This window comes from Dipteris shenzhenensis, chromosome 24 (assembly GCF_047967505.1).
Source record: "Dipteris shenzhenensis isolate YYH24624 ecotype China chromosome 24, Dip_SZ_1.0, whole genome shotgun sequence".
Lineage (NCBI taxonomy): Eukaryota > Viridiplantae > Streptophyta > Polypodiopsida > Gleicheniales > Dipteridaceae > Dipteris > Dipteris shenzhenensis.
In genome coordinates, this window is record NC_141619.1 from 2910521 (window position 1) to 2930730 (window position 20210).

Below are 20210 nucleotides of genomic sequence, written 5' to 3' on the forward strand. Positions count from 1 at the left end.
GGTCTAAAGGAAGAATGGGAGGCGGGAGAAATGGGTGAACCTACTACACAACAGGGGGCAGGGTGAGGGGAAGGTATGTTAACCACTAGTAAAGAGTGCTCTGTGGGTGCCTAGAAATTTGGGCCTCCTCCTCTACAATGGTGGCAGGGAGTGTGGGAGGAGAAGCTTCTAAATCCTCCACTACTCCTATAACCTGTTGTTGTTGTTGTGCGGGGGGACTTGGATGCTTAGACCCCATACTCTGGAGGTATTTTCTAGAGGAATGGTGGCCACACCCGCTAGGGGTGATGGGCAACTTGCAAGGGGTCCCCTGACTAATGCTCATGAGACTAAGGATGCCTGTAATTTATTCCTATGATTGTCCTAGTGTTGTTGGTCCTTTGTAGCCCACTTGTTGGGTTTTTTCTTCTTTTTTTCCACTTTAGTCCACCTTCCCCTGAAGGGCTCCACCTAGGGTGTCTGGGACTTTTGTTTATGGGGTTGGTTGGGCTTGTATGTCTGGGGCTCCCTCTATTGCCCTTGTCCATCCTACGAGGGGGGGGGAGGGGACTGGCTCTAACCTTTGGCTAGCTAGGTGGCCCATCATCCTGTATCAAAGACATTGTCCTAGAAACCCAAATACCTCTAGCCTATTTTGTCATGTTCCCCCCTTAAAGGTCTCAAGAAAAATCACCTCCAAAAGGGACTTCAAATTCTCTACAACCATCGTGAGCCAAGGGGCATCATCATCTACCACAATTGAACACTATAGTCTCCATGGGATACTTTATCATGGTACAAAAAGCCTGATCAATGGAATGAAGGATGTATCTATACTATTGCAAGAGCCTTGGGAATTGAGGCACCATCAAGAAGTGAGGGACATGGTGGGTTGAGTCGATGTCCTCCATGCTTAACCCGTGTCATCAGGGAAAGGGGTAAAACAAGTGAGGCCAAGGAGAATGGGGCTTTACTCCACAAGTGCCAAGGTAGTGATGGGGGAGCTCTCAGCTGGAGGAGGGAGACACATCTCATGTGGTTTATTTCTCTCTTCTCCTCATGTAAGGACTACCTAATATAAAGGTCATACTCTCTTGGAATGAGGAGGTCTATAAAGAGCAACAACTTGCTTATAAGAACCTACCAAACTCTTGTCTCCTTTGTGGACTATCAATCCACATAGTGGATCAATTCCCACAAAAGAAATGAAAGCCTAAGATTGTTCAAGTGTTATTAGTATTAGCTAAAAGAAACAAATGGGTGCCTAAAAAACAAGGATCAGCTAGCAAAGCAAAATAAAAATAGACCAAGACATAAATGTTTAATAGAGAGTTCAATAATTAAACAACAAAAAAAATGAGGCCCTTTCAATAATTTTCCAAGATTGCCTTTGGAAACTCTCATAGATCAAGAAAATAGATGATTGGATTCAGGAATAGAATGAGAGTTTAGGTCTTGAAGGCACATATATGCAAAATAATTTGAGGATGAAATAAATCAAAATGATGCAATGGATAATTTGGTTTCAAGGTCATGGAGACTTAGAAGAGGAACTACCTCATCGAACTCAAGGTGAAAAAAATTGAACAATTTAGTAAAAAGAGTTGGCAACCATTCAAAACAAAAGAAAACTCTCTAAGCTAGAGACTATTTAATAGTTGAAAAGCCTACTACCAAATGCAAAGAAGAAGAAAAAGAATGGTAAGTAAACATGTGTCTTGCATAATTCGAAATGAATGTGGTCTAATTGATTCTCAAGGAGACAAGAGCTCTCTTGCTAGCTTAGACTTGATTCACTTTCCCCTACATTTCTTACTCTTTAGGAAGTAAAGATTACAGATCTATGATAGAAGAAGCGAGTATTTTTTCACAAATCATGAAGGGGGCAAAAGTGGAATTGTAATAGGGATACTCTCTCATTTTAAAGGTGGAATCTATAGAACATGGAGTGACATAGATGCTATGTGGGTTTCCCTTTTGCGTAACATAAATAGTGTCTCGATTTCTTCTTATCCATTCTATGGCTTCACTGGGGACCTGGGGTTCAAAGTAGGATATATATTTGGGAATATCTATCAACATTGGGGGCAAATTTATTGTTAATTATTGAATTGAGAAATTTATTGTTAGAGGACAAGATTGAAAAATAGATGAATAAAGGGGTTACTATACCTAAAGGAGTTTTACCATGTGGTAGATGTGGGTACTCCCAGCTAGTTCACTTAGTCCAATAGGCAAATGGGATGAGCAGAGAGACTAGACTTCATAGAGTTTACCTTTCTGAAGCTTTCCAAGGCCAATACTCTAAATGACATTGACTTCCTTAACATTAATTTCTTGCTTAAAAAAGGTCTAATGTTTCGGATAACTATGGGTCAAGACTAAATTTAGATGGGAAAGGTGGCCAAAGATAAGGAGAGAGTTTAGGTTATCCAACCAAGGACAACCTCTAGTGATCAGGTAATTGTACCTTTGTAGTGGGAGGCTTTAGTGGAAAGGAAGCACATGTTTGGTCTATGTGAAGAAACTTTGGAGCTTTTAGTGGAAAGGAGTCACATGTCTTGTCTACATGAAGGAATTTAGTTGAGGGGGATGCCCCCATATTTCCCCTCCCAACTCCCCATTCTGAGCTAGAAGAAGTTAACAATGCTCTAAACCAAAGATGTAAACTAGCAAATAATAGCTATTGTTGGAAAGGTTGTCTCTAGTCCCTATCCATTAATACCCCCAACTTTTCTTCTTTCTATAATGACTACCTTTCCATCCTTCACATATGCCCTTTTACCCTCTTTTTTTGAATTTTAGATTATATCCATCTCCTTAAGCTCTTGAAAATAGTGACTTCTACCAAGGTCTTCATTTATCTAGATATAATGCCCTTGAGATAGTGCTAGTGGTTATGTACTTTGAGCCTAATTGTTCATCTTGGAATTTCACAATTAGAATTTAGATGCTTGGGTTTATACCCTCTCCTTCCAATCATGAAGGAAAATTTGCCATTGCATTGCAGAGATGTGCATTGTTTTCTAGAATCCATTGCTAAGGATTGTTCCTCCTTGCTCTCTTCCACTCCCACTATTTTGTTACTTAGGGCACACTCTTTCTACTCTTTAATTCTCTCAAGGCTTCATTATCTCATCCATTTTAGTGTTCACTAGCTCATCAAGGGTGGCGATGATGTCTTGGTGGTTATTTATCTTGATGTCCTACATGTTCTTGGTGTTTCCCTATTCTAGCATGCTATCCACTTCAAGCATTTTGTATTCTACTAGGTGGCTTTTTGTAGCCTACATGAAATTTTCTTTCAACCCTAATCATTTTTTGAGAGAGCTTCTTCATGCTTTCTTGTAGTTTTTTTGAGAGAGCTTCTTCATGATTTCTTGTAGTTTCCTTAATTTCTGGGTGAGCAACGTTCTTTCTTTTGCATTGCCTCATGCATGTGTCCCTTTGTGAATGGGGTTTTTAATAGGGTTGGTCTCCATTAGTTTCAATGGTAGGGTATTAGGTCTGTGAGGTACAAGTAGTGTGATTAGCTATGGGAGCAACAATGATGCCCAAGGTGGTCAATTGTAGAGAGCAATGACTAAGAAATGACTAAGCTATGGGTTACTGTCCTGAGGGACTCTCGGGATCAGGGTTGGATGTGGATCTAGGATCTAAGCTCAATTCCAAATTATTATAAAGTCTATTTCAAATGTGGAATTGTGGTTCAAGTCCAAGGGTTTTAATTGTTGTAGAGTTTGAAGTTTGGATGTGCACTTGAATCTAAATGCCTATGTGGGGTTTGGTATATTTGACATTGATAACAACAGTCTGGATTGTTGGTGTGGATTGTTGTGTTAAGGATTTAGAGGATTGCTTAAATGTTGTAGGGATCCAAATGCTTACATGGAGACCAGTATTTGGGATTTCAGGTTCGATCTATTAGGATCTAGGATATGGATTGGTATTAAGTATTGTATTCGTGTGGGCTATCAAAATTGAGATGTTAATGTCGACTCGAATATTCAAAGTTGGGCCGAGGATCAAAGATCCATATTTTTATTGATGGTGTCTATTATTTGGTGTGCTACTAAGACTCTTGATACTAAGATGGTGTCTAGTATTTGGGGTGCAGATTCTAGAGTACTGACTACTATCCAGACTTAGTGACTTGACCTTAGGTACTATCACGAACATCAAGTTCTATGTCTTGATAGTCTCAAAGGAGGTTAGGTATGGATAAAACCAGAATGCAATTAAGCATCAAGAAAAAGCATAGAGGGGACATGAAGTTGGAGTAAGCAAGACATATGTGGGCAATGGATTGGAACAGATAAGATCAGATGTGGGATGTGGATTAGAGTGGATAGGAGCATATGTCTAGAGCAAGCAAGAAACAATTGGAGGGAAGGGAGCAGTAAGAGTGAGAAGTATCAATGAATAATCAAGAGTGGATATGAACGAGTAGGATCAACAGATGGAAAAGAGAGCAATGGGGGGGGAGGGAGTGTGGAAGAGTGTGGAGTAGAAGAGATACATCATGGCACATAGAGAGAGATCTCAAGTGAGGCAAAATCCATGTATTGAAATGAAAGAATGTCCTCCATTATATAAAAGAGAGGATGGTGTAGGCACCTCCCCTATATCAGTGGCAATCAGCCCCTACATCAGTGGGACTGGCCTAAATCAAAGGAACCTCCCATGTGGCCCGCCTTTGGATTACATCATCACTTAGGTCACACACTAGACACCTCATAGCACTAGGTGTGCCTCTACAACACACACACACACACACATTTGACTCCCCTAGATGCACACATGCACCTTAGAGCAAGCCCTTAACCATACTTATCCCAACATACCCCCCTCAAGGGTTTGCCTCTTGCAATGTCAAGGATACATCTAGTCTCATAGTTTCTCATGCCATCTCATGGTGGTCACACATGGCCATCTCATGGTGGTCAAGGATAAATCTATGTCTAGGATCTCATGCTAGCAAAGGTGCCCAAGTGTCAAGGTTTGCAAAACTAGGATAGACCAAAACATATCACATGGCCTACATCATATGGTGACCAAAGTTGATTTACAAAAGACAAAACACATAACATTCTTTTTGGAATACTACTCCAGGCAGAGAAACTCAAAATTTGACCAAGCGATGATAAACAAAAATTCAAAGACAAGTTGCTCAAAAGGAAAAGTCCTTGTCTTCTACCACAAAGTTGGATGCTTCATTTGTTGATGGAGTTCTCTCTTCAACCAGATTTGTCATAGTCGTCTTTTTCTCATTGCAAAACTTTTCAGAGTGATTATCCTTGCCACAATAAGAGCAAGGGTTTATTTTATAACAATCCTTCTCAAGATGATTGTTTTTCCCATAGTGTTTGCAAGCCTTGTACCTGCTCTTTGAAAACTTCACTGCAAATGCTTCTGTGTGCATTTTGTCCATTCTTGAAGTGTTCTTTCTTTCCTCTTCTTGTAAGGCACTGATGATGCCTTCTAATGTGGGTTGAGGAAGATTCTTCAAAGTAGTAACCACATAGTCAAAGTCTTGAGGCATGCTCTTTAAAAGTACTGCCATAGCATCATCCTCAGTGACAAGAGAATTAGAGGACTAGTTATTCTCAAAGTACAACTTTAGCATGTGCTCCAGACTAGAACCAAAAACTACAATGCAATTTTGAAACAATTGCTCCAATTGAATGCTCAAGGATTTGGAGGATTACCAAAAAATGAGCGAGCCAAAAAAAGCGAGTGATTCAAAACAATAATTTTTTTACAAATCCCCTACTTGAGTAGTAAAAAAAGATGATTTATTCAAAAGTCCATATGTTGTCTCAATGCTAAAAGGTTAAAAATGCATATAACTTTAAAGCCACTAACATAATTTCACATCCCCCATAAGAGAGTTGGTATGTTTCATTGCGAAGTCATCATAAGTATCAAAGACAAACCCTAGTGCAATCAAGTTCTCTCTTTTCACCATTGTAATTGAGATCACCATTGAAACCTCCTACACAAGTGGGACATTTCCAATGACTCCTTGAATGGATTAGTCTACATTCCATGCATTTCATTAGGAGAAATACGGACTCAAAAAGGGCCTCATAAGGGGAGGATTAGGTAATGAGTAATCTCCTTAATTTCATATGAAAAATCATTAGTAAGATGCAATAACTCGAAGGATTTTACGAGCAATAAAGTGATCCACATGAATTTTGAATTATTTGGATGGTCGAGATGCATTCAAATAATGATCCAAGGGATGGAAAGACTCACAAAATATGCCTTAATAAGGATCATTAGATCATTCTCCATCTAGAAAAACCTGAGCCACTATATATATCTATGTGAAAATATATATACAAAGGATGGCCATATGCCAATTTGAATGATACAGTGTAATGCTGGATGATACAGTGCAAATTGTATGTGGATAATACAAGGGCATAAGAAAGCAATTGTCCATAGTATAGTGCAAAGTATAGGCACTATGTTTGGTGCATGATACAGTGCAAAGTATGTGTGAAAAATAGAAAAATCTTTCTGGAAATCTCAACTTGTTTGACGTAGTGATGATGCATAATCAAGGCTTGAGATCTTCAAGTTTGATGTTTGAGCTCTTCATCTGAATAGTAGAGCTTGTTATCTCCAAGTTCAATCTAGTCAAACCTCCTCAAACCTTTATAATCATGTCTTCATATTTTGCACAATTCATCCACATAAAATGACCAATTTCATGCAATGTATATGAACACAATGATATCATGGTTCCCAATCATGTACAACATTAAAGAAAGTTGGTTTATCTCAATACCAATAGGCAAAGAAAAGCTCCAACACATAGATGTATGTCATAGTGATTAATGAAAAACAATCAAGTTTTGTGAGGCACCTGAGTATAGATATTGACATAGCTCTTTGGTTGAAGGACGTTCTATGAATGTTGAGTAGCAAAGCACTTACACAAAGACTCAGCAACATGTGATGAACTAAATAAAAAACTGGTCAGTAAAGGATGCACTAAATAAAAACTAGCTTAATATATGTGAAGCATCATTGGCTTTTACTTTTGCAAAAGCAGCATAAAACCACAAGTGCTGAAGCACTAAGCCCTTGTTTTCACTGATGACCTAATAGAAATCAAAAATTGCATTCATATGATAGATAACCTTTTGTCCAAGTGATTTTCTCAATCAACTTTCTGGTCTATTGAACGTATATAATTATCACTGCAAAAGCATGTAGATTGGGATACCTTACTCTTAACAATAAGATTGAGACTCTACTTGGCATTGATTAGATAAGATCTTGATCCCTAAGATTGAGTATGCTTACAACAAGGATCCTACACTCTTGGTTTTATGGGATATGACCGATGGGTGTTGGGTCTCCTCTTCATCTAAATTTTTATGGAGTCCTATAGCTAAAGAAGTTTGCTTTATGTGATTGAGCATCTTATTTCTTCATGTGGGAATGTAAAAGCATGATATGCCAGTGTGTTAAATCCAAGGGAACACAAATACTGAGTGCAAGATGGTGTGATCAATTGGTGGAGACTAAAAGCGGGAGGGCGATACCGTATTAGGAAGCAGCTTCTTATCATTAAGTATATTTTTTCATTGTTTTTGCTTTTGCTTCAAATATTATTGATTCTATGAAAGTATGAACCTTTTCCATCCTCATGTTCTAGATCAATTCTTCTCTATTATGAGTGTTCATCTTCCTGTCCAAACACTCTTCTACCAGTTTGTTTTGACAGCAGGCAACAAAAAGAAATAACCATAACTTTCTTACCTGAAATTGGAATATAGTGATACAACCAGTCAAAATAACTGGCGCATATACTTCGAACAAGCCCACATGGGCCGTTTCATCAATCATGACCATAACGCTGATTTGCAATGCATCTTTGATAACTTTTGCATACCAACTCAAAACCTAGCGATCAAGTAGTCGAAACGATTAGAAAGAACATTCTGTGAATGATAGTGTTGCCATATTGAGACAAAAAAACATATCGCTTTCTCCTCACGATCATGCTAGAGGGTAGCCAGGCTCTAATACCATGTTGAGAGGAAGAGAAAGAGGAGAGAAACCAACACAAGAGTTGCTCCCAAGAAAGTGATTCTATTCATAGATCATAGGAATATATATAGTTGAGGACTAGGCTGAGTTAAGGCAAGCTATATATAGCCCTAACAACATGTATGTTTTATTATGACAATGAGGTACATGCACAATGACAAGTGCACAAAATATTCCATAAAATGATATGTGTTTTATTGGGATAGTGAGGTACACACACAATGACAAGTGTTTTATTGTTTTATGTTAGAATGACACTTGTTTCATATATGACATAGTATGGTTATGATGTAACTTTTTGGCACATTAACATATGATAATGGATGGGAAACTCATCAAGTGAAAATCATTGCCACTTCACCATAATATAGAGTGACTACAATACAACCATATATTGACTGGTTAAAGGATGAATTAGCATGAAAATAATGTCATGTGTGGAGTTTTTACTAGGGAATAGTGCCAAATTTGCTTGCAACCCAAGTATGGTAACCGACCTAATCACATATGCATATATGTGAGGCTTCGACTTAGTCTCTGTCATATGTACTATCAGATATAAATAGCATTACTTGCGCCATCATATGACTCGCAAAAAAATAGGTGGGCATGAGCCACCTAGAATGTACCATGGAGTCGGCCACCTAGAATATAGCATGGAGTTGGCCTTTTTATAAAAAAAAGGTGAGCTAGCCCTTAGCTATATAATCTTGAGGTGGTCTCAACATGAAATAGTGACATGGCATGTGTATTTGTTGTATTTTTACAATGGGCACAATAGGTCGCAATATACAAAGGTATATAAAGAAAAGCGTGATGTGGCACATACAAATGCTCATTAAAGGTCGCATTCCAAAGAAAGGTAACAAGGAGTATAAAATTGCTCATAGAAGAAATGTGAATACGAAAGACCAACCGACTCGACTCGGATGGTGATGCAAATGGGTATACAGCTAGCTTGAATCATACAACATTTTCATCTCTCTCTTGTGTAACCCTGAGAGACTAGTCGTGCTTTAGGACCAGCTTGCCTCAATTATCTCTTGCATTCATCATGCAACTGCTCGTGGGAAGCTTGGTGATTAACTCGAAGCCAACACAGACTCATGCATACATATAAACGTGAAGTTGTGTGCTTATGGATGGTGAGTTGGCTCTCTACATACTTGTGGTAGCATATGCTATAATCTCCTAGCAATCAGAGATCTCTACAAAAGATCTCGGGTACAAGCACAGTGCCTACAAATCATATCGATACAAAGGGAAGAAGGGTGGGGCTCAATAGTTACTCACATATGGCATCAACTCAAGAGCTTATGAAAACTATAGCATGCAATAGCGCTTTTTGAGATATTAGAACAAATATTGCAACCCGTATGGAACTCAAGCATCAATACCAATGGCATTTATAGTCATCTCTATGGTATACTTGATGGGTGCCTATGGATAATAATTAAGGGATTAGTCTATGAGGCACTTCTTCTTCTTTTTCCAAAACTAGTTTAAAGGAGACTGTTTTAGTATAGCACTGTTCAACAAATTTTAAGATAGCATGGCAGTAGTGCAGGATAAGTGGTCGCCACTGTGATCCTTGGATGTACTAGGATATTAACAGCCACCAACGCAGTGATTTGCTTCTAGTATTACAAGATGAATGGATTTGTGGATGTGTGGAACCGTTATGGGATTTAATAAAGCCAACATAGTGGTTATTTGGGATATACTAAAAACAAGCATGGGATTTATCATTTGGGATTTACAAAAACAATTTAATAAACCCATCGTGGTGTTTGTTTGGGATATACTAAAAACAAGCATGGGACTTATCATTTGAGATTTACAAAAACAATTTAACAAAACTAGCACGGTGGTTGTTTGGGATATACTAAAAACAAGCATGGGATTTATTGTTTGGGATTTACAAAAACAAGTGCGGTGGTTTGGTTGGACTAGCACTCACTAGTGGATCTTAACAGTGATATATTGATGTGTTCCCTTATCATTGGTAATAAATCTGATGGTCCATGTAATACTAAGCTGGGAGGTGAAAAGCACTAAATCATGTTTTGCGGCCCGTTTCATGTGATGGAACTCAAGCATCACAACCAACAACATGATCATATGGATTCATCTATATGATATGTTTGATGGGAGCCTCTAGATGATCTTAGAAAGATAAGTCTATTGGATTCTTCTTCCTTTTTCCAAACCACAATGTAGGACTATCTTGAGACGGCCTTTAAAAATAAATGGTTTTCATACATAAAAATTTGAAGGGTAGTCATGCATATTATATGTGATTTTGCATGGAATTCCTCACGTGAAAATGAAATGACATGCAAAAATGAACTAACTGGGTAGGCCTAGGGTGTGAAATGGCTATATAAGCCACCCTTGCAAGCCATAACTACTCACTACCCAACTTCTTCTTATTGATGCATATATGCCTAAGCCTCTACTTGTCTCTCTGCCCTCAGCCGCACATGATTGGCTTCTTTGACCTTGAAATATCAATCAGTCTATCCTCCTATACGTGGATATGGATAATGAAAAGGTTGCAGGGACAGCGGAATGCTAATGCATATTGCAAGCAGATGGGAAGGTCTAGCATCGCATCCAAAGCCCGAGAGTTATATATACAACTGATGAAAGATTTCACTAAGTGAGGCAAGCTACATATGTGCTGGTTGACATCTCGGAGAGACATTCTAAAGACAAGTATTCTTGTTAGCTTTCTACAGAAGAAACTTGATTGAGTGCTGGTTGTTCGTGGATACTTTCGAAATGTGATGGTAGCTACTCAGGGTTATTGGACTAATACATGAGGAACGGATCCGAGATGTTCTATTGAGCTAATACAATCATGAGCTAGGCACGTGTAAGACATTAGAGGCTTTGTATGGTATGAACAACCACTTTTCTATAGCCCACCATCAATGTATGATGATTACCTCCCATGCAAACGACTGCTTGATAGCCTGCAAGTCGGCTTACAAGGCATTGATTGCGTGGTTGGAATGCTAGCATATCGACGCCACGAGCTTTTGTCAACTTGAATACCTGGAGTTGTGAGCACACGACGTGGCAAGATACTTTCATATAGCCACTAAGTCATCACGTGCTAATGCTATCAATAGATTTGGGTGGTCATATATATGACTAATGAGATAAGGAAATTTGGACTAGTATTACAATTGGTTACTAGCTAATTGGAAGGTAAGAACTTACACTAGACTCTTATAGTTATATGGCTATTAAAGGGAAGCTCTTGTTGTGGTTTAATATGAGACTAAAGTAGCTGTTTTTGCTACTGAGGCATCAACGACTCATCCTGACTATGACTTACATCATGGAAGGCAAGCCACAATCTTATGGCATCATTACATGGATAGGAAAGTGTAGGCAACCCAAAAGTTCTAGAGGTGGTGGCAACACAACACATGGTGGGAGACATGGTAGCATACCTAGAAGAGGAGGCTAGCACCCCCCCATGGGTAGAGGTAGCGAGCAACATTTAGTTGACACCTATAGATTTAATAAAGGCAGTGATTCCGAGAGAATCCATGAAACTTTTGATTTCTCCCCTAGTGGATCATCCGTGATGGACACAACTCAATATGTGGCAACACAAGATATGATATAGAGATGATACAGAGGAGGGAAGTAAAAGCTCTTCAAGAATATCTCTTGTAGAGGAAGGGGATCCTACTAAAAGGATTCTTTTTTTATACAAGTTAACAGATGTATCTCTGTTCCAGCTCATGGAAGGAAGATGTTGGAAAGTACAAGAGAGTAACTTTTCACACTTCATCCATGTTCTTTTTGATAACCCACTACTTGAGGGCATAATTTTGAGGGATTTTAGTTTAAATTCCTGATTTAAATATAATTGATTACGAACCGTTAAGACATGAGCTCATAAAGGGATTAAACCACATATTGGTTATGAGACCTTGTGTACGTGATGCTCATAAATATTTTGAACAAGCTTCTAAAAAATTATGCCACATACTTGGCATGTCCCTACATGCTACATTAAATTTTCAGAAAATTTTATTATGATTGGCTCTGGAACCAATATAGAAAGTTACCTAGCCATAAGAGATTTATAAAGGATGTATGGGGTGATAAACATTTTTGGGAAAATTTAAGAACTCTCAAAAAGGAACATTTTTTCATGCATGGGATTGACAAAGCTTCTAATAACTTGGCATTGGTTTGTCAGAAATTTGCCCGTGACTCGACCTACGAGAAACTTAATGGAGATTTTGAAATAATAAATACATTGAATTTAGAAATTAAAATAGAAACTGAGCTCCAATCATTTTCTATGACACATTTATCCACCAAATTTCCATTTATTATGGGCATATACAAAGCCCATAAAAACACTTTTAGATGGATTATCAATGCTTTTGGATGCACATATGATGAAATTGTACTTATCAATACAGTATATAAATTTGGAATGCAACATGTAAATCATTGAAACTAACATGTATTCCTGTAATGTTAGGAAATGAAAATGGGCAAGTAATGCATGGATGAGGAGTACTCATCTGCATATGAGAATAGTATGCAAGCTCTCTTCGACTTCCTTGGAGAGTGCAGGTGATTCATGCCCTTACTTAATGTAAGCCCTACATACACCCATTTATTTTTAAATGCTCAAATTGAAGAACTACAACATGTTAACGTGTGATTTTGCACTCAAACAATGTAAATACACATATAAAATGGCCACTACAGTAGTGTAAAATAGATATTTATAGAAAAGGATAGATTACCCTTATAAAACCTACCAAAAATCCGAAGAGTTGATTTTTTTTTAGATACGCTTTATGGAATTTTTAATAAACGTTGATATTATCGTCAAAAAAAGCATTAAAAAAGCTTCTAGAACAATTCCTATAGTTGATATTATTGCCAACATAAATGTTGATATTAGCATCGATATTTCACTCATAATTTTAAGATATTGATAGAGATATCGACCCTAATTTTGGCTTTATTTTTTGCAATAATGTTGGCTGAAATTGTGATGCTTCCAATGTATTTTTCCATCGAAAAAAGGGTCGATAATGATGTCAATGGTTATAGTGTATGTTGGGATGAAGGATATTGTAACGATGCTGATGTCTTGGTTCCATTTGATGATATCATTTTCCAAGGTGTCCATGTGATCTCTCTTTTCTTTGGAGGTTTGATTCTTAAGGACATATTTGCAGACAACATCGTGGGGTTGGATTGTTTTATGCCATTCGAAAAGGAATTGCCATTGTTTCCTTAACACGAAACGAGATGGTTCAATTCTAGGCAAAGCTACCAAAGTAGCTTTTTGGTTGATTACTGCGATGACCAATAGCATCGATTGATAGTTTTATTCATAATGGATTGTGCTAGAAAATAACATCATATTAATGGTGAATTTTGTGTAGATTGATGGAGAATGTTGGTTATTTACACATTGATACATGATTGTAGTTTACGGATTGAGAAAAGGAAGTACACACGTAATAGAAGCACTGGGTTGCCACCATTTTTTTGTCCTCAGAATGTATTGTAGTCATGGCTCAATCGAGCCAGTGAAGGTGAAGGGCTAATTAGTGTGTGAGTTTGGAGTAGAAGATCCTTGTGAACAAAGCGTAGTTGTTTCTTCAGCTAGAGCCATTGGCATGATACTCATAGACAATTCTACTATAGTGATTGCAAATTCTGAATAACAGGTGTATATCATCAATGAGGAATCTTCAAGTGGATGCAACAAGGCTAAGAGATCAATAGGAAGATTTGGAGCTTCCTTGTTGCTTTCATTGCTTCTAGCAATACAACCTGTGCTTCTAGAGATGGAGCAAGACCTGCTACTATAGAATATTATGAACAAAAGTCTAGAGAGAAAGCAAAGCAATATGAATAGCACTATAGAAAGCATAGCACCTAACTTTGTGAAAATATGTTTGATATGCTTGAGGGGTTGTTTAGTGCACAAATGCACGCAACCTTGTGAAGCTATATTTGTGATTGTGGGGGTTATCCTTATGAAGCTCTTGCATAAAATATCATCACCACCATGTGAAGTGTTGTGATTTCAAGCTGCTCTGCAATTTATGATCAAGCATACTGTGAGTTGCTTCACAATCCATGGTGAAGCATTCTGCTTGCTACGAGAGCAAGGAACAACATTGGCTGCTTCCAAATCATCAGTCCAACTTGCTCTCGAGCCTCTCAAAATTGAAGGAGACAGAGAGTCACGGAGCACTTCCATGTCCCCACAGCACTAGCGAAGTCACCTTCTCTCATGCCCTTATAGAGTTCTCCTTTGCCATCATAGATATCTTCATTAAGATACCCATTTCTTTCAAAAAGTCCAAATGAATATCATTCATCTTGTTAGGAAATATGTTGAAACTTTGTTCTCTTTCTTTTCTTTACTTAATCTAAATTCTTACAACATTTACTATTGTGACTTGATCCAACCTGCTATAGCCTCCTGCTCTCTCCTACGGTCTACTTTTGTTAATGCTTCATAACTAGGCATTTTGCTACTATCTTAGAGGACATTCTCACGAACAATCAACAAGACGCAAGAGATTTTCTAGGCTTTAAATTCAGCATGTGCACAATAACATCACAAAAGAAATTTTTTGGCCTGACCCTTGGGAGGGTCTAATTAGAGGTTCCACTTTAAGAAGCTAAAAGTGTTGATTTTTTGAAATTCTCATTTGAATTTTTATGATGGGGCTAACTTTCACTTGCTATTTGTATCCCTATATTTTTCTCCCAAACCCCCCCCCCTTTCTCTCTCTCTCTCTCTCTCTCTCTCTCTCTCTCTCTCTCTCAGGACTTTTGGTGAAGATTTCTAGAGGGACTGTCCCCCTCACCACTCACTGACACTTAGGTCTTGGGTAACCATGCATGTATACTATATGACATCCCAAATCAGTAAGTCCCTAACCTCTCGCATATGCCACAACCCACATCTTGCACCCTCCTCATTAAGGGGGGGTTGAAGGATGCTGTAATGAAACTTCATAATGGCCGACCGAAGGACCATGAGAGGCTATGCATTGAGTTCATTGCATATGGGATTAACCTCCTAGCCCCAATCCTAGCAAAGGTCTTTAATGAGGCTGTTTGTTTGGGGTTTCCATGCACCTGGACATTAACACTATTTCATCGATCCACAAGGCACAAGATCCCATGTGCCTAGAGAATTACAGGATCATTATGATTGGACATGTCATGTCCAAGATTTATGCATCAATGCTTGATTCCAAGGTTAGTCGATTTGCAGAGTGTCGAGGACTTAGAGTAGCAGGACAGGCTAGATTCCGGTGGGATCATGGAACCATGGATCACATTCTCACGCTTAGGTGTATCATCGAGGAGGCGAGGGCATGGAAGCAAAGGGTTTACTATTGTTTTATGGATTTCCACAAAGCATTTGAAACGGTCCTGAGAGCCTACCTCCTCGGACGTCTAAAGGATTTGGCTTATGACTAGGAGATCATTTGGGCTGTCATGGCACTTTATGAGAGTCTCAGGCCCGCTCAGGGTTTGGGTGGATAGACCAGATCATAAGCACTATTGGGGTCAAACAAGGGTGTCCTTTATCACCTACCCTATTTGACCTCTACATTGACGAGCTCGAGACAGTGATGCAAACATGGGGGGGATGGATGCTCTCTTGTTGGCACTCTGATCCGGATATTGCTGTATGCAGATGACATGGTCCTTTTGTCTTCCTCAACAGAGGGGCTCTAGAGATAACTTGATGCACTACAGTTTTTTTGTGAGTCTCATGATTTGAAGATCAACCTTGGTAAAATCAAGGTTATGATCTTCAATACATCTCGAGCCATCATGCACCAGGAGTAGTTCATGTTTAATGAGTCACCCGTTGAGATAGTTTCATCATACACATATCTTGGGGTTGTCTTCTTCGGACCCATCTTCACTATGAGACCCGCGATGCAAGCCCGCCTAGGCACGGGATACGCTTCATTGGCCAAATTAGAGAGGTAGTGCTTCTCCTCCCACTTTTAGGATCCACGGGCCAAGGGACTGCTTTTTAACTCCTTGGTCCACCCAACATATTCATATGGCAGCCCTTGCTAGGGGCCAGATTTATCGAATATAGAGTGGGCTCGTGTGGAGCGGCTATAGGTTCTCATGCTATTGCAAATGATTTATGGTAAGCCATCCATTCCTCACCATATCATTCAGGTTGAGTTTGGGTCATCCCCATTTACAACTAGATGTTGCATTTTAGGTCATCACATATCTGTATCGAGTCAGAGAGTACGGGGATTACACTTCTGGGCGCAACAGACTACCTTGGCTAGCATTGTCCTCCTCTATGGCACTTTCGAGGAGGGGACTAGAGATGGTATGCATGCACAGAGAGATGGTTTGAGCGACTAGGGCTCCACATGGATAGACTCCCTCCCTTCCAGTACAGTATGGACGCTCCGTTTTCTCCCCTCCTATCACACAAGGTCAACCAGGTAATCCGTGAGGATCTCTAACAGCTACACACATTTTGGACTTGGTTGGGACTAAGCGAACTCCTAGTAAAGCTCAGCTTCTCCAGAGATCACTACTTGCATATCACAGAGGAGGGTTTCATTGACCAACCAGGATACACATATATCCAGTTACCCCACTCACTGAGGATCTCTATTAGGCAGTTACGGGTCTCTTCACATGGACTTCTTATCAAGAGCGGTAGAGCATAGGGCCTACCTAAGGAGAGGCGCATATGCACATTATGTGACATGCAGGAGGTTGAGACGGAGGAGCACTGCATCTTCAGTGCCCCATTTACTATGAGATCCGAGGGCATTTCTACTACCTCTTCTAGGGTTTTGTCCCGATTCCTCTCCTATCCAGAACAGAGATGTCTGGCGAGCTTCATTCGTGAGCTAGTCATGCACCGCGAGAGGATAGTTCGATCACGTGGACAGGAGCAGACTTCTTCCTTGGCAGATCCCTCTCAGAGCTCTATCACAAAGTTCTTCCTACCAAATCACATGGACTCCCATGAGACGAGGCCTCGACATGATCGTAACCCAGAGCCAGTGATCCGACAACTTAGATAGAGGGTTGACGTGCAGATTACACTCTCTGTACCCTCTCCTTCTTCTTCCTCTCTCTCTCTCTCTCTCTCTCTCTCTCCACAATTTCAGTTCAGCTCTTTTTCGTGCACCATGTGGGGCAAGCCACATGAATGGAATTCATCTTGTTTGAGACGTTCACGGATAGATTTCGAGTTATCCTTGGCTGGGATAGGGTGATTGCAATGTTCACGCTTATTTCCTAGCGCGACCACCTACCTAAAACGATGGGATGAACCAAATAAGGGTGGGAATGCCTGTTATGTTTTCACCTTTTCTTCCTGCAAGTTTGTTCTTAACAACAAACAACATCTTCATCTGATACGCTGCCTACTTTGAAAACCAAAGTTCTTACATTCAACTCGCAATAAACCCAGTTTTTCGTGAAGTGAACACTCATAACTTACAAGCTTAAGAATCAAAGTTCGGATTTCAAGATGGAGGCGTCCCGGGACTCGAGGAATCAAAGTTGAAAGGGTTCAGACTCGTTCAGAGTTGGCCAGTTAGAGTCGGCAGACTTCCAGCATTAAATAATTTGATAATGCGGTGTGGCCTGTGTGTGTCTGCACTGTGCATTGAAGAAGGGGGGGTTAAGGCTGGGCTGGTGCAGTCCAACTGTTTCCACATGCAAAGAAGAACTGTTCCGCTTTTACCGTTTGACTGGACTCGAGGATACACATCTGAGAGATAGCCAAACCAGAATCCCGATGACGGCCCCCCAGATTCGCCAGAATCGCCACCTTCAATTGCACGTCGGCGACTCACGGTGCGGGTCTTTCGAGTCTGGCTCTACAGGCCCCAGGGGTATGATAGTCGTAATAACTCGTACTTACTACTTGTATTAGTAAATGTATTGCCTTGCTCGCAACTTCTTGACGGTGACTCGGTCACTCGGTGAGTCGGCTATAGATAATAGCACCGCAAACGTGTGCTGCGTTCTGGGCCCTAGCCGAGGAAAACGGATTCTCTTGCTGAATTTTTAATGATGATTCGGATCATAACTTTGGAATCAATGTCAAATGGAACCTCACGACTCACGAGTCGTCACTCACAGCTTGCAGTGGCAAGACTGTAATAAAACCAGCCTGACCTCCGTCCAGAATCCAGATTTTTCATAAAACACTCAGCATCATTGAAGTTGCAGCTTGAGACAAGTTGAGAGGTCAGTTTCTCACTTTTCTGAGTCTTGATCTTGCAAGATTTCGTATCGTTTTCTCTTACATTTATCTCACGACCTTTCTGAGTTATAATCGTCTTCCTTCTGCACACTACTATAGGAGTGCCTTAGTGCTGTTTCGCAACTCTAGCTATGACCACCGTTCTCCAAGCTCTCCTGCGCGTGCTTATCGTAACTTTCTTCGTGTTCGCCGCTTCTCGCCCTGCTGAAGGTGATGAGCGTCTCCACCACGGTAGGCGAATCTACGTAGGAGGGCCCGAGCAATGGCGATTTGGTTACAACTACAGTGAATGGGCATCCAAAGCTGCTCCATTCTTTGTGGACGACGTCCTTGGTAAGTTACGCCTCTTCATTTAGTGCAATGACACTAAACACCAGACTTGAGATGGATAGCTCTCGACGTGACGCTATAGGATCGTCTTTCAAGATATTCAACAGGCGTCTTCTGTGGCGTAGCTACCATTCTTTCTGTGACCCCTTCTGCATCCCCGTTTTCATCTCTTTGTGTATCTTATTTGAAGTCTCCAGATGTAACGGCGCTCCTGGTTTCATTCATGACTCTGTGTTCTGTTTGGCTTTGATGGTCGCGATTCGGAGCAAAGTTCTTCTTGACACTGTTTTCTGGGTTTGGCAGTTTTTGTATATAAACCATCCGTCTTCAACGGTATGCCGGTAAATCACAACGTCTATCAGCTTCACAGTCATAGGGCATATCAGATGTGCAGCTTTTCGAAGGCCGATCTGCTAGCAAATACCACCCAAGGGTATCCTGGCTTTGAATTCAAACTGACGCAGCACCAGCGCTACTATTTTGCCTGCGGTATAGGGGAGGGGATCCATTGCGAGGAAGGCCTGATGAAGTTTAGCGTGAAGCCATATTTATGGGCGTAAGAACTTTTTTGTCAGGGAAGATGCAGTGCCAGTGAAATCAGTAAATGTTGTACCTGGTCTCATTAAGCCTAGTAATCGTCTTGTTGCGAGGCTTCATTTGAAGAACGAACGTGTTTGTGAAAGATTTGGCTTAACAAATTTTGGAGTATGATGTGGGTTCTCTTTGTTCAAGGTGTGACAGTGACCGTCCTTGCAAGAACCAAAAGCGAACGTTGCAACTTCCGTGCCTTAAATCCATTGTCTGCATTTCTTTTCAAAAAGAAAATCGATCATCTGCATAGTACGTGCTTCGCTTAGGGGGAGCTAGGTTTTTGCGACAGGCTATGAGGGCTAAGACTGATTGAGTATGCTCGTGCTTTACAAGTTAGGATTGTTGTAGGAAGTGATACATAAGTGTTAGCGTCCATTTAGTATTTATTATGTTGTAAATCAGATTATTCCAGATTTTTGAAAGATTTTGTTTCTTGACTAGTCGCCTTTTGCGATAGGCTATGAGGGCTAAGATTGAGTGCGTATGCTTGTGCTTTATATAAGTTAGGATTGTACTTTTGCCTCTTTGTAGGAAGTGATACATAAGTGTTAGCGTCCATTTAGTTTTTTATTATGTTGTAAACGAGGGATTATTCCTGAAAGATTTTGTTTCTTGACTTGATTTTTTTTGCTTAGTTGCCTTTTTCCTTTCTTCTTTACTTCTTATTCTCTCTTTTGTTTATTTGGCACATTTGTAAGCATTGGGTTGCCCAAGAGACTTGTAAGTGTAAACCATGTATATAGCCCCTTATGCTTAGGGTTGATGATGTAAGTGTTGCTTTGCTTGCTATGTATGTCTATCTTTTATTTTTCATAAAAGTTTTTGTTTACCTCTTTTTTCTTTTCTTTCATCCTCTTTTATTTTTTGTGTAAAACTCTTGATCTTTTGATCAACAAAAAGTCTAAATTTGTATGAATTACTTATTCTAGTCTTACAATGATTTGAG

At 39.8% G+C, this 20210-nt stretch overlaps 1 protein-coding gene across 2 annotated transcripts; it reads left to right on the forward strand.

Annotated features, from left to right (window-relative positions):
• The first annotated feature begins 18229 nt into the window (after positions 1-18229).
• On the forward strand, positions 18230-19413 carry LOC147886092 (uncharacterized). Of its 2 annotated transcripts, XM_087395827.1 has the most exons (3): positions 18230-18327; positions 18443-18676; positions 18977-19413. In XM_087395827.1, the coding sequence occupies exons 2-3, from the start codon at positions 18475-18477 to the stop codon at positions 19231-19233; spliced, it is 459 nt and encodes a 152-aa protein (XP_087251953.1). In that variant the 5' UTR covers positions 18230-18327; positions 18443-18474; the 3' UTR covers positions 19234-19413. The 2 variants fall into 2 exon arrangements, with proteins under 2 accessions (XP_087251953.1, XP_087251952.1); XM_087395826.1 differs by lacking the exon at positions 18230-18327 and having other exon boundaries at positions 18336-18676; positions 18977-19412.
• Positions 19414-20210: the final 797 nt, after the last annotated feature.

What these genes read in the sequence shown, in the direction of transcription:
- LOC147886092 (XM_087395827.1), top strand. Translation starts at nt 18,475, where the DNA reads ATGACCACCGTTCTCCAAGCTCTCCTGCGCGTGCTTATCGTAACTTTC. An exon ending in CTTTGTGGACGACGTCCTTG is followed by an intron (nt 18,677 to 18,976) that starts GTAAGTTACGCC and finishes TGGGTTTGGCAG; the next exon opens with TTTTTGTATATAAACCATCC.